At 40.3% G+C, this 15177-nt stretch overlaps 1 protein-coding gene across 1 annotated transcript in view; it reads left to right on the top strand.

Moving 5' to 3' along the window:
- LOC111159069 (abhydrolase domain containing 5) overlaps positions 1 to 13457 on the top strand; it is a 35689-nt gene extending 22232 nt beyond the window's left edge. The window contains 4 exon segments of the mRNA XM_022521451.1: positions 5609 to 5763; positions 7927 to 8038; positions 10524 to 10710; positions 11234 to 13457. Coding sequence (XP_022377159.1) covers positions 5609 to 5763; positions 7927 to 8038; positions 10524 to 10710; positions 11234 to 11323 — 544 coding nt within the window. The 3' untranslated portion in view covers positions 11324 to 13457.
- The last annotated feature ends 1720 nt before the right edge of the window (positions 13458 to 15177 follow it).

Raw genomic sequence — 15177 nt, 5'->3', positions numbered from 1 at the left:
AAAAAAAAAAAAAAAAGAGAGGCTTAACCAACTAAGCCACCCAAGTGCCCCTTTTCCTAGTTTATTTTTATAGGACAGTTTGAGGAGAAGAATGAAAGTGCCTAGTTTACTAGACTAATATACTTGTTTAGGAAGCATTCTTTGCTAGAGAATGGGTAAAACCCAATCCATTTTTTTTTCCCTAATTTTTGGTACATTAGGTCAGCCCGGGTGCTTCATCTTTATGAGCAGCAGAATGCCTCTGTCCACAGAAGTGGTTTTATGGCGTAACTTGTGGCAGTGGCTGATTCTTGATATGGTTGGAAACTGATCATTCAGCAACTGTGATGCTTTATGTAAAAGCACCTGGATAATTCCTCCATTGAAATATTGGTGATGACTAAAATCCTCTAACATTAACATTATATTCCTGTAGGTCGGTTGTGTTTAAAGAATGTCGAGTGACTGTTTGTGTTTAGAAGGCTTAATGTGTGCTGGGGAAGAGACACAACTTAACCACCCGAAGAGTAGGAAGCTGTTGAGGGTTGTGAAGGGGAGTGAACAGGTCTGTGAGAACTCTTGATGAGAACCTGGCCCAATGTGGTACCTTAAAGAGGTGCCATGTAAGCTGAGGTTGAGTATCAAAGGGAAGTAGCAGGAGTACATTCTATGCAGTGGGGACAGAAATTGCTATGTAGACTTCTGAGCCATTCAGGAAAGGCCATGTGGCTGGTGAGCAGAGAAGTTAGGAACTGGTTTGTAGTTGGGCCCCAGCCTGATTCCCATGTTCCATCCCTTCAAATGACCTTTGTTCATCTCCGTTCTCTTACTGTGATGTGTAATAGAGATGCCATTGTAGTTTCACTTGTAAATTAATGTGCTGTGTCACAAGCAGTAGGGCCATTCGTGGTCTGAGGTGTCATGGGCTGCCATTCTGCCTGATCCTTTAATGTCTGATCCCTTAATGTGGGCCTGGGGAGAGAGTAGACCAAGCCAAGGTGAATAGCCCAATACGCTATCTCCTTTCTTTCGTGTGTGCACTCACTTTTTGCTGTTAATTTTCCTTTCCTTCTGGCCCCTGCTGTTCAGGACACCATAAACACCTTGTTATAAACTAAGGAAAAGGAGACTATAGAAAGTTTTATTAACTTAGAAAGTGTTTAGCAAAGAGAATAGATACAATAGAAGAGGTTACAAACTGGTCTTTACTTCTGCACAAAATGACTTTGAGATCATCGGACCTTGCAGCCCTGCCTGGCTCTATTTCCTGACTGTACAGAGTGGGCTGAGTGTTTCCTGTCCTCCTCTCTCTAGAAGAAAGGCTGCTCTACTTGACCTGAAGTTGGAGATCTTTTGTTTGTTCTCTGGACCTGCTGCATTCTCCCCCCAGAGGCTCAGAGCCAATGGGAAATACCTGGGGCTAACTTCATTTTGAGAATGCCTTGCCTGTACACTAACTAGAGTTCTTACTGTTCCTTTTCCTTGTTCCTTTCCTTGTTGTGTAAATGTGTCCTATAGATTCTCTTGTGCATTTTGGATCTGAGCCTGAGTGTTCTTGTTGTATTATTTCTGCCTGGTGCCTTACTTTAAAGCTCATGAAAGTCAGGTTTATATATTATACCCTTGTTAGCATTCAGACTCAGCTATCCCAGCATTTTGGAGCAGATGTTAGCCACTGCTTTGCCCTTTAGGCTGTAATCTGCTCACTGTTCACCGTCTTTAAATTCAAGACTTGCTCTGATGACTAACCTGAAGGGGAATGCCTCTTTAAGTGTTTAGAAGCTGATGGGCTATTCTCTTTTTCCTGCTCTGCCAGTTCTTTGTTTTTCCTGTCATTGGTGTTTGTTTTTTTTTTTTTTAATATTTTATTTATTTATTTGACAGGCAGAGATCACAAGTAGGCAGAGAGGCAGGCAGAGACAGAGGAGGAAGCAGGCTCCCTGCTGAGCAGAGAGCCCGATGTAGGGCTCTGTCCCAGGACCCTGTGATCATGACCTGAGCCGAAGGCAGAGGCTTTAAGTCACTGAGGCACCCAGGTACCCCTTTGTAGTTTGAATCAGTCTCTTGCTTCTTGACAAAGATGTCTGATAGGATGACTCAAGTGTGCTGTCTGGTTAGACCCATTCCTTACCTCTGGGTATGAACTAACAATCCCATCAGGCTACCTGCTGTGGAATATTAGAGTGTTAGATCTAGATTACTATAATAGTTTAGATATACATTAAAACAAATTAAATTATATCAGAAGAAGAGGTAATCTTTTCACTGGAAGAGTTGGTGAGAAGATAGCCTGAGAACTTGGTCTGGTGCAACATAACCTGTGAGCCAAAACCTGTGATCAGGCTTTCCTGAAGAATAAAAATTAAATTACTCACTGCTCACATGGTTCCAGCTCCATGTGAGTCTTCCCATGCTCCCTGAAAAAAAGTCTTCTCTAGTAGTCTTCCTAGTTTTGCTAGTATAACTAGCTAACATTTACTAGATATTTATTATTCAGTAGCCACAACCTAAGTGCTCCATATGGTCTATCTTTTTAATGAGTCTTAAAACCAAAATAAGCAACAGTTATTTTCTGAGGTCTTTTACATGTAATGATGCAGATGATATATAATTCCAGTTTAGACAATTTTGCAGAGCTTTTAAAAAAGTGTTTTCAGACTTTTTTGACTATAACCCCTCAATAAGAATTATATATGTGTGTGTGTGTCTGAAATAAAAGTGTCATGGAAGGCTTGTTACGTATTTTTCTGTTTCAAATTATACAACTAAAAAAGACTGCAGACTGACTCTGAGTAAATTTTCCTACCCACTAATAGGTAGTGACCTGCAAGATTCCTATAAGAAATAATGGTGTTATAATGTCATCTGGGGACCAGAAGAATCAGATTGGACTAAATCCTAGCTTATTCTATGAATATAGTTTTGGGGGTTTTTTTTGTTTTTTGTTTTTTGTTTTTTTTTAATTTGACAGAGAGAGAGAATATGAGCAGGGGACAAGCAGACTCTCCATTGAGTGAGGAGCACAACATGGGGCTGGATCCCAGGACCCTGAAATCATGACCTGAGCTGAAGTCAGATGCTTAACCCACTGAACCACCCAGACGCCCCTATGAATATAGTTTATAAAATTTGTATATTCTTATAGACAGGGACTAAAAGGAAACCTGGAAAAACACAATACTCCATATGTTTACTGAACACCTACTATGTACTAAGCACCATGCTAAGCTGAAGACAGATCGAAAAATTGTTGGGTCAGTTCACTTCCTTTAAAAAAAAAGTCATCTTCTTAGGGCGCCTGGGTGGCTCAGTAGGTTAAAGCCTCTGCCTTCGGCTCAGGTCATGATCCCCGGGTCCTGGGATTGAGCCCGCATAGGACTCTACTCAGCAGGGAGCCTGCTTCCTCCTCTCTCTCTGCCTGCCTCTCTGCCTACTCTCTCTGTGTCAAATAAATCTTTAAAAAAAAAATTTTTTTTTAAAGATTTTATTTATTTATTTGACAGAGAGAAATCACAAGCAGGCAGAGAGGCAGGCAGAGAGAGAGGAGGAAGCAGGCTCCCCACCGAGCAGAAAGCCCGATGCGGGGCTCGAACCCAGGACCCGGGACCATGACCCGAGCCGAAGGCAGCGGCTCAACCCACTGAGCCACTTTTTTAAAGTCCTCTTCTTTACTATATAAACTTTGCATGATTTGTTAAACTGGCATTTTTATCTAGGGGCACTATTTTGAAGATCCATATCAAACTAGGCAAGCTAAAACGAAGGTGGAAACAACAGTCACTTAGCTAGAGATAGATGAGACTTCCCCTCCTTCATGTTTTCCTTTGTCCTCTCCCTTCTTGGGTTAGCAGGTAAGAGCTGAGAGCAAACTGGGCAGGATATCAAAATAAATTCATAACAAAATTTAATTATCTTTCAGGGTAAAGTATGTTTTGATATATCGGAAATCTTTGCTGCTTTCAACTAGGTGACTATTTCATTAATCCCACCCAGACCTCTGGCGTGCCTTCCCTTCCCCTTTCCCTCCTCCAGATCTCACTATAGACTGGAGTAACAGGAGTTTAGGGAGAGGTCATTATCAGTTAGTCTCTGCCATTAAAAAATAAACTCCTTTCCATCCCCCTTCCCATGCACTATTAGAAAATATTCTCCTAAAACTTTTAAGAGTGAAGGCACTCTTAAGTTTATGGAAATCTCACTTATCACTTATCTCCACACAGATTGGTAGTTACATTCTACAGATGCTTTGAAATCTAGAGTAGGGTTAGGACTGGCCTAGAGTTGATAAAAGTTAAGCTTTACCTTTACTGTTAGGTTATCTTATGTTGCTTGGTCTGTTCTTAAGAGAGCCTTCTACCCAGTGACTTGTTGGCATCAGTTAGTATACGGGAGTCAGGAAATGGGGGTTTTAAGCCCTACTTCTACATGTCTTGGAGCAGGTCACATAGTGCATCTCAGCTTCCTTCTCATCTATGAGATGAAAGATTGGGCTGAGCTCCAAGGGCCCTTGGAGCTCTGTGCAGTAGGTCCGTGCTCTAAAGCTTTCTGTTTGAGAAAATGCAGTCAAAGCGAAAGACTCATTACTAACTTATCCTTGTCTGTGGTGGCAAAAATAATAAAACCTTTTGTTTTGGGAATAATAGCCATCTGTGCCCATGTTCTGGTTTCAGTTATGACTTTGGAAAGCATTGTCCGTTCATCCTTGGTAAGTTTTTGCTGGCATTTGATGGCTGTTTTGGTTATAGTTGAATATCATTTGTGTCATGAAGACCTTTATGCTTTATTTAGAATCTTAATGACCTGTAATACCGTGATGCAGGCACATGGAAGTATTGCTGATAGTTTTGGTTTTCCCTTAGCAGGAAGAGGTTTTCAGAAGATGGAAAAATTAGAACTATTAGTGATACAAAACAATTTTATATGAGATTTGGCTGAAAATTTTCTATCTCCTTGGTCAGTAAAGAAGAAAATTAGCAAAGGGTTAGGAATAGAATCTGAGGTCAGTATATCATGATACTGTGGGTAGCCCTGCCCATGTGCTCATGTTCACCAAGCTAGGAGAAATTTCTGCCACATTATACATTAGCTCTGTGTTTGTGAAAAGTTGCCTTAAAAGTCCTTTTGAACCCACCTAAAGTGCTAATGCCTCTTACATTTTTAGAATAATTGGCTTACAGGAGAGAACTGTTGTTGGCATCTGAAGCTATTTTATAAGTGTAATATTACTCTTTAGTCATTTCTGCAGTGTCAGCCTTGTGCTGCATGGAACCATTGGGCTTTTTTGAGTTGTCAGTGATCTGTATCATCTGCCGGGGGTAGCTTCAACAATGAATACCATTCCTCAAGAGTAGCCACACAGTTATGTGCCCTTCCACATACCCTTTTTTATCCACATTTACATATATGAAAAATGAAGCTGTCCTCCTATCATACACCTCTCAAGTCTTACCAAATCGGAAAGTTTACAGGCAATAACATGATATAACTGGTCAGCTATTGATCTTCTCTTTAATGTGAAATTTTGGAAGGTGGTTTTTTTTCTACCTTTGCTCTATAAATTATGTTAATTCTTTAGAGTCCTAGGGTGAGTTTGCCAAATAAAATTATATATATGTTCTTCCTCCAACAGGGTTAATCATCTCATTCTGGTGGAGCCTTGGGGTTTTCCTGAGCGACCAGACCTTGCTGATCAAGACAGACCAATCCCTGTGTGGATCAGAGCCTTGGGAGCGGCACTGACTCCCTTTAATCCTTTAGCTGGCCTCAGGATTGCAGGACCCTTTGGTGAGTGCTTATATTTGTGTCCTAGGAAGGCAAAATGTTTACAGATTGGCAGTAGAGGAGTATATACTGATCACCATTGTTAGTCAAAATCTTAAAAAGCAAGCTGAATCTTTTTCTCCTCCTCCTCTGAATTACTGAATTACTTTTTTTTCCTCCCCTAAAAAATATCAGCCCATTCATAAAAATAATGAAACCAGGATCATCTCAAAGAGGAGTCTTTATATTGTAAATATTATAGGTAATTGGCAAAACTGAGAAGGTGGGAAATGCAGCCCTGGGGTTAGTCAACCCAGAGCATGGGGAGAAGTGCTGCATGTTGACCTGTTGGTGACGTTAGAGAGCCTTTGGCTAGTTGAGGATACCCAGCTGGCAGATCACAGATCCTGACTTGATTGCCTGTGGGGATAACAGGTATGATCACATTATCAGATTCCCTTCTTGCCCCATAATGTCAGAGTGTTAAGAAGATAAAATCATCCTTTTCCACAGAGATTTTGGGGACTCCTGATTTGTGTTTCTGGTCCCATTTTGAAGTACCAGTGTTTAGTGTCTGATTTAATTTCATTTGACTCTCAGCTGCTCTGTTTCCATGCCAAAGCCCAGGGACTCTCCTTTCCCTCATTGTTACCAGTGATGGTGGTCTGGACCTTCACTGTCCCTCTTATAACTTGTATCAGTGAGGAGTCCTTTTAACTTCAAGCAGCTGAACACGTAAGTGGTTTAAACCATAGGGCCTTTCGTTATTGCCTTAACAAGCAGGATGGAGGCAGGTGGTTTTAGCATTTCTTCTAGTAGCTGGCTCATTGACGTTGGGGTTTGGACCTGCAACTATGATTCTCTTGACCTTTTTCCTCATGGTGTTTGATGGCTGCTATGGCAGGAAGCCCCATCCCGCAAAGCAGCACTCTGAGCAAGAAGAAAGGAATGAATGGAAAATGGTCTCCTCTGGCTCTTCTGTCCTACTGCCTCCATTTTGGATAAGGAGAGCCATGGGACTGCACAGGGATTGGATGGGTGACCACACCACACTCCCTCAGTGCTCTGACAGACAGCCGTTCTTTCCCACCCCCAACCCCTCACCCCTCCCGAGTAGAGTCATTCCTCTTAGGTACTTGGTCCTCCTTTGATGGACTATTTAAGAACTTCATTTAGTCTGTGCAGTCCTGAAATATAAATGAATTGTGCTTGATTACAGTTACACAGGGAGCAATTATGGGAAGAGAAAAGTATGAAAAGAAACTAGGAGACGAGGGAGGATGCCTAGGAAGGGCCCTCTCATGCCATGCCCTCTGTCTCCCACTACTGCTTGTGTGTAGTCACGGTGGGACATGATTTAGAAAATCAACTGCATCATAAGAATTTTCTGTGGAGCTGTACAGTTCCTTCAGAGGCAGGAAGGAGAGCCAGGAAAGAAGTAAGACTTTGCTAGAATAATGGGCAGTGATAGCAGAAAGGGAAACTGACTAGCCCCTGGGGCCCCAGGAGGGAAAATAATGACCAGATGGAGGCTTCTACTCTTCATCCTTTTTCCTCTGGGGAAAGGATGCCCCTGTCTCTCACCTCAGGAGTGGATGTCCTTAGCTGGGAGGATTGGCAATGTCCCAAGCAGAAACCCTGGATTTATTTTTGCACAGAAAGACTTGTATATTCCAGTTTGCTTCATTTGGATATTAATGTGTTATAATTATGGGAGAGATACAAATTAATAAGTGAACTTGAGCTGCTCTACTCGCCTGCCATGTTTAATAGAATTTATTTTCCTACAAAAACAAGTTTTAGAAAATTAACTTGTATGTTTTGGGCTCCTGAAGCACTTCTGTAAGGCAATATGGAATACTCCTTATCTCTTATTTTAATTCTTAGGGAACTTGAGGGCGACTGAAGTTGGAAAGTAGATGTTTCCTATACCGTGGATCTTCTTAGAAACTTTTGCTGTTCGAAAGGGTATTAAGTCTCCCCAAGTGCATGGGAGATGCCAGTCAGCATGGTTCCAGATCACATGAGGACTGCAGCCTCTAGGATCTGTGCTCTTTTCTACCTAAAGTATACGCTTGAATACGTGTAGATTTGTATGCATATAACATACATTCTATAAGCAAACACAAAACCTTTCTCTATTAGTCTGTTAACTATAATTTAAAACATTTGTTTCCTCTTACTTAGGTTTAAGTCTAGTGCAGCGTTTAAGGCCCGATTTCAAACGGAAGTATTCGTCAATGTTTGAAGATGACACGGTGACAGAGTACATCTACCACTGTAATGTGCAGACTCCAAGGTAAGGGTGAGGATTCTGAATTTACTATGTTGGTGTGTTGCACTTTTCTTTGAAAACATGGGAGGACTCTAGGATAATTTTATCAGTAGTTAACTGATTAATACTTCTAATTTACTTATTTATGCATGGAGTGCCTAGTTGTAGAACACTACTAGATGCCGATGAGAGACTAAGCAGGATGTACTGTCTTCCCCGGAAGTGCTTATGGATGAGTTAAGGAAGCTTTGGTCCTAGGTACCTCTAGGAGGTAGCTGGAGTTGAGAGGTAAAGAAGAATTTCAAGTAAAACAGCATTTCCAAATTGAGTATGCATACTTTACCAAAAAAAGGGCGACTGAAGTGCAAAAGTAGATGTTTCCTGTACCATGGATCTTCTTAGAAACCTTTGCTGTTCGAAAGGGTATTAAGTCTCCCCAAGTGCATGGGAGATGCCAGTCAGCATGGTTCCAGTTCACATGATGACTGCACCCCTCTTTTGGCAAGCACTTTTTAATGATCCTGGATCAGCATGACAAACACGGCTACATGGGTGAAGAGTAAGTGAGGCTGAAGACTGGGAGGAGGGTTTTGCAGGTATTTTGACAGTGATTAGAAGAGGGGAGAAAGAAGGAGGAAGAGCCTGTGAACATGGTAGCCACAGGGAGAAGGAGGGCCAAACAAAGAGAGGTGTTTCCTATTTTTTAAAATATATGACTTATGGACATTAGATATAAGACAACAGTGGCGAAAACAGCCTGAAGATAGTGGGGACCTAGAAGGAGCCTGGAAGACAAGATGCCGGAGTTGCTAGGGAGAGGGTCAGGCACAGTGTAGGCAGAGGAGAGCTCCAGTTCTCATGCTTCATGATGTACCAGAATTGCTGGGGTTGTCAAATATATGATTCCCGAGCCCTGTTTCTAAGACTGATTCGGTGATCCTGGGCTGATTTTTATGCTTCAGATTATGATTTTAATGCTTCAGATGACTCCAGTGTAGGTGGGCCATAGGCCATACTTCAGGACCTGGAAGTGGTACCTCAGCCTTTCCAAGGTGGAGGCTGGGGTACAAGGCCGAGAGGCTAGGTGCAGAGCCAGCCTCCCTCAGTTTTGGCATAGACCATGCACACTTGCTTTATTAAAGGGTCGAGGCTGTGGCAGCTGTTGGGGTGGAACGATAGCCTTAGTCTTTTTAATAAAGTAGGTTAGAGATTCTCCGCCAAGAGTGAAGGAAGCTTGGAGAGGTTTTGGGGTCCTGAAGAGACTGATGTTTTGTGGCTCACTAGGCCATTGGGTCTGGTGGATAAGGACTTCACACGCTACTGACTTGTTCCAACAGTTTTTAGTGCTGAGCTCCAGGTACATCATCTGGTTTACTGCTTGGTCTTCATGCTTTATTCACTTACATTTCAGGATTACGTGTGTCTGTGTAGTGCTGGTTTGTTGTCTTTCTTGTGGTAGAACTTGAATTCTTCATAACAGATAGTTCAGAGTTGTGCCTAGTACTGCAAGGAAACAGAAGTGACAGCGAAGTGGGTCTATCCTGGGAGTTTGCAAAGTGTTGTGTGCTCTTTCATGTGCTGATCAGTCAAGTGTAGGCAAAGGAAAAAGATACAAAGGCTCGAGAAAGCAAAGTTTATTATACTCACGGGTTCTGGGTGGGGGGAGGGGAGTGTCACTGAATGCCATGAGGGTTTCAGGGAAGCAGCAGATTTTGGTCAGGTGGCAGAAAACAGTAAAAGGGAAAGTTGAAGCCAGAACTTTCATTGGGTTCTTCAGGAAAGGCAAGGAGGGGTGTGGCAGACAGTTTAGGACTGGGTAGTTGAACAATTGCGGTGGGCTCTAGGAGATAGGGATGGTCTCATTGCCTGGTGCCTGGCCCTGGGCTGGTTAAGGCAGAGGAAATCCCTCCTGGATGTGTGGGCAGTACAGAAGAGGCATGGCTCTGGATTAGTTAGTTGGCACATGACAGGCATGTTGTAGTTGAATCCTTTGCTGTCTCTAAGAATGGGTTAGCTCCAGGAGACATAGTCTCTCCCTAGGTAGAAAGGATTTTTTAAACATTAAATGTCTTTCTATATAGAAAATTAAAAATGTAAATACACATTCCACATTTCTATCTTGGTACTGGTGTTTTAACTATAACAGGTAAAAACCTGGTGCCGTGCACATGTTGAAAAGTTACCTTCTACATTTGAAACAAGTTACAGTAGGGGAAAAAAAAAAAATTTAGCTCTCCCCACAGGGAATTTAATGATAGGGTTGCATGTTTGATTTAGAAGAGAGTGACTTTTAATCCACTAGAGTTCAGAGCATCCTTGTTTATCAAACAAAAGCATGTATCTTCTGTGGGAGTTGTTTCTTATACACTCTAGTATATTATTTTCTATTCAGACTGAGGTTTTTCTTAAATGGGAGAGAAGCTAAACATGAGTGTTTTTCATGGAGGTGGGGGTGCAGTTCATACTCATCCCTCGAAGTCATATGTGTGTTGTTTTCCTTTTCTTTAAGTGGTGAGACAGCATTCAAAAATATGACTATTCCTTATGGATGGGCAAAAAGGCCAATGCTCCAGCGAATTGGTAAAATGCACCCTGACATTCCAGTTTCGGTGATCTACGGCGCCCGATCCTGCATAGATGGCAATTCTGGCAACAGCATCCAGTCTTTACGACCACATTCATATGTGAAGACAATAGTAAGTGTGTGGCTTAGTTTGGGTTTTCAGTTGTAGGTGAAGCCTGCTGTGTTATGTTTGCTTCCACCGTGTTTTCAGATCTGAGCTAGACTTCCAGCCTCCATCAGGACCTGATGTCACTTGTGATGTGGAACAGGGTTTGACCCACACAAATTTCATGTCCAGACTGGCCGTGCCTGTCCTTAGAGCCGTGGTATCTCTGAGATGGGAGTGGGACATGCCAGTGGCACCTGTCCCACTCCCACCTCACAAGGCAGCATGTTCTCACTTGATTCATTTTGATTTGCTGGCCCAGTCATTAGTGGTCAGTTTGGAATTTTTTTTTGCATATAAAATTTTAGTAAGGTCTAATAGATTTTTCTTTTCTCAGATTGTGTATTTGATGGAAATACATGAAAGTTGCTCATTCTTTTATGTTTTATTTCTGTGTAGCTGTTTTCTCTTTCATTGCTAAATGTCTTTGCTTATGTGTTTTATTAAGTGCTTTTGCTCACTGACCTTTGGACTCCTTTTCCTTTCTCAGGCCATTCTTGGGGCAGGGCATTATGTCTATGCAGATCAACCAGAAGACTTCAACCAGAAAGTAAAGGAGATCTGTGACACTGTGGACTGAGAACACTGAAGAGGATATGGGAGAGCCTGCTGACTGATAGAGTTCCTCAGCAATACTGTGCAGTCTCCCGTGCAGAGTAAAGAATAAAATAACAGAACCAGCAGTCTTCTTGACTATACTTCGCACATACTTTCTTTATGAAGTTGCTTGCACATTTAAACCAGTTAGTGCCTTCTAGAAGAATGGCTTTCCTTTCTCCTATGCAAAATTGAAATATTCAAGAGTCTACAAATCTAATAGCTTTAATAAAAGGTTATTTGCCCCTCTGCTGTACTGAAAAATTATAATTTTTCAACTGAAATTTTTTTCATTTATCTAACTTTGCTATGACAGGTACTTTTTATATTTCAGTCTATATTACCAATTTTAAAAGGTGATTACTGTCTATAATTTTATATATTGTAATGGTGCACTTTATTTTCTTTGCTTCTATTTACCATGTCTAATAACTGATATAGTTAATCACAGTTTTGTGTGTTTTTAATGTGAAAAGTTATCACTTGTTTAGAATCTTTCACTTCATTTTTGAAATGGAGTGATGAAATACCATTTTGGCTAAAAAGATGGGACTTTGATCACTAGCATTAATTTTTCTGATTTTCCTCTGTTCTGTATTTAAGCCACGTTTAACATTTTAAGTGTGGTCTATCCTGATGTATCTGCAACCACATAATTCCTTAAGATATTTTATATGTGACATAATTCTATGCTTCAGGGAAATATGACATTAGTATTTAAGTGATTTAAGTACTAAAAAGCCTTAACTAGAAGTGTGTTGTTTCCCCCGACCCCCATTAATACTATTCTTTTCCGTGAGCAAGGATGCAGCGTAAGAAACAGATGTCCTTCTGAGGGGATATTAAGACTGCTACCTTCCAGTAAGCCAATCATATATTGTCATTAACCTCTAACTCCTATAGATGGGTGCTAAAACTGGATTCCATTTTTAACCACTAAAACAGAAAAATAGGTGGTGCTCTTATGTCTCATGGCACCAGAAATGGGATAGTGTTTGGTTGTTGGATTTTTGTTTTTGAGGTGTGTGTTGGTTAAATAATACACATACTTGAAGTTATATTATAAAAGCTATATAAGGTTGATTGAACTATTTGACAATAACTACCATCAGGTGTAACACTTTCTTGTTTTAAAATGAAGAAAACTTCTTTGAAACTGTGAAAATTGCCATGTGATAACTGGCTGCTGAGAAGACCCTCCAAAAAAGAAAACTGAATAGTATTGTCATCAACAAGGCGTCTTTGCCTTATTTTGGCTAACATTGCTTGTCTAGGAGAAAGGTGGTTTTGTAAATAAAAAGAGTGAACTGTTTATATGCAAATAAAGGTTTAGTGGTTTTGACTATTGGTGTTTTAAATGGTTAGTTAGGAAATCTGTAGTTAGGAAATGTAAGGTTATATCACTGTGGATTAACTGCCAGAAACATCAACGTTGTCTTCCCTACAAAGGAATAGGCAAATTATACTGAAGCACAACAGCTTCCCAGTGAACAGTCTGTCTCACTTGGCACCTTAACTAGGTTACTGCAAAAGGCAACATGAGAGCCAAGACAGGTTCATATTCCTCTACCTAACAAACAAAAGTAGCCTGTACTTTTTATTTAGTATCTTAGAGGGCTAGCTACAAGCCTTCAAGTGGCACAAATAATTTGGGTAATATTTTTCTATTTTTGACATACTCTCCAGTCTCTCTTAATTGGGTAAGTGACAGTTTTCACTTGTACAGGAAAGTTTCTGCAAAGGAAACTTGGTCTCAGCCCTTGGAGGGAAGTTACTAGTTCACTTAGTAAATGGAGTTTCTGACCACAGATGTGCGAAGGGATTCAGGAAAATTGTACCCAAATGTCAAGTGGAACTTTCTTTCCTACCAACTGATTTTGCTATGTTTAAGAAATATTGTCATAATTCATTTTAAAAGTTAAATTTTCCCATGGGTTATAGAATATGTAATTTTGTGAATATTGATCTAGCCAGGAAGGTCACAATCCTTAAATTCCTAAAAATACAGGGGGTGCTAAATGTTTCCTTAAAAAATTCTATTACAGTATTTGATCTTTGCTAAATTGTACACACCATACTTCAACTTTATTTTACAGAATAAATTTTACTGTGATAGTTAAACAAGTCAGTTGCTGTATATTTTCTTGAGTTTTTGGTATAGCCCAGTCAGTTTATACTAGTTACCATAGGACCATGGATCCAGTGGGTATGCAGTAACGCTTGTTGGCTTTGGGAGGGGAGGCTGCTGTGCACTGCGCTGACCTCCATACAGGGGCTATTTTGGGTTCATGAGGCCCTTAGTGCAATGTCTGTTTCCTTCTAAAACGAATTTCAAAAAAAAAAGTTTGCCTAGAGTTGGTTTCAGAATATTATTTAGAAAACACTTTTGATGTCTGTTTATATAGATGTATATTATATATGTACATAATTATACATATTATACATATATAGGGGGGGGTCCCTCTCTATATAATCCCAATAATACAAGTTCTTTCCTGTATAAATTATTGGGAAGAATAAACAATACTAGCCAGAAGAGCCCCAGAAAAGAGCCGAGAGGGAAGAGGGATAACCCTATTAGATATTATAACATTACTAAGAACAATATAAAATCCAGGAATTTAGTATATGATAACGGAAGCATGTGATTGATGGAGAAGACTTAATAGTGTTGAGACACATGTGGTTAACTATACAGAAGAAAACAAAGCTGAATCCATTTCTCACACTGCACAAGGATACAATCTGAATGGATCAGAGACCCAGCTGTGAAAATGAAGCCTTAAGTAACTGCAAGAAGATATGTATCAACTCCTTTATGATCTGAGAGGAGGGAACACTTTTCTATGACTGAAAATCCAGAAGCAGTAAGTGGAAAAGTTTGCATCTTTAACTGAAAGAGTTTTGGATGGCCAAAAAACCAAAGTTAAAAAGTAAATAAACTGGCAAAAATATTTGCACTATTTGTTAAAGAAGGCATACATTGCTCTAACATGTGAGGAATTTTGAAACTTTAAGAAACTGCAAGAAAAATAGGCAAAAAGATATGAGCAGATAGTTTGCAGAAAATAAAATGCAAATGGCCCTTTAACACGAGGGTGCCTACTAAGGGAAGGGCGAATTTAAGCTACCAAGACATCACCATTTCTTACCTAATCAGGTGGGGAAAATCCAAGTTACACAATACACTGTTGCTGACACAGTGGGGAATAGGCACTCTGAAAAGTATAAATTCCTGTGGGTGGAATTTGTTAATAACTAGCAAAATTAAATATGAGTTTGTTCTTTATCTGGGCAGTCTCACTCCTAAGAATCTATCTGAGACACACTGGCAAAAATCTGAGATGGTGTATGTCCAAAGATTGTCATTACAGCACTATAACCACTAAAGATTGGAGGCCACCTAAATCTCTACTGAGGGATTGATGGAGGAACCTGTGGTACAAACTCCGTACAATGGAATCCTACACAGCTGTGACAGGAACTGAGGACGATTGCTGTAGACTATATTCTAGAGTAGAGGAAGTAAAGAATGGGATCTGTGGTATGCTAACTATTGTGTAGGAAGGAAGGGAACAAATTAAAAAAAAAAATATGCATCTGTTTCTTTTGTTTTTAATGCCATAGAAAGTATGTTATACCAAGAACTAATAAGTCACTTCCCTTTGTAGTGGTGGTAGGGAGCTGGATAGTGATGGCACCTAGATCTGTATCTTGTTTTATACTTTTTACGTTTAGATCCTTTCGGTGTTTCCTATAACTGAAGAAAAAGAAAAAACCCTCTTAAAACTAAGAGTTAACTATATCAAGCTGGAAGTAAAACCACATATAGAATTT

Source organism: Enhydra lutris, unplaced genomic scaffold (assembly GCF_002288905.1).
Source record: "Enhydra lutris kenyoni isolate GAN:26980312 unplaced genomic scaffold, ASM228890v2 scaffoldscaffold66, whole genome shotgun sequence".
NCBI lineage: Eukaryota > Metazoa > Chordata > Mammalia > Carnivora > Mustelidae > Enhydra > Enhydra lutris.
The sequence above is the reverse complement of the archived record's forward strand: the minus strand, read 5'-3'. Positions and strand labels throughout refer to the sequence as shown.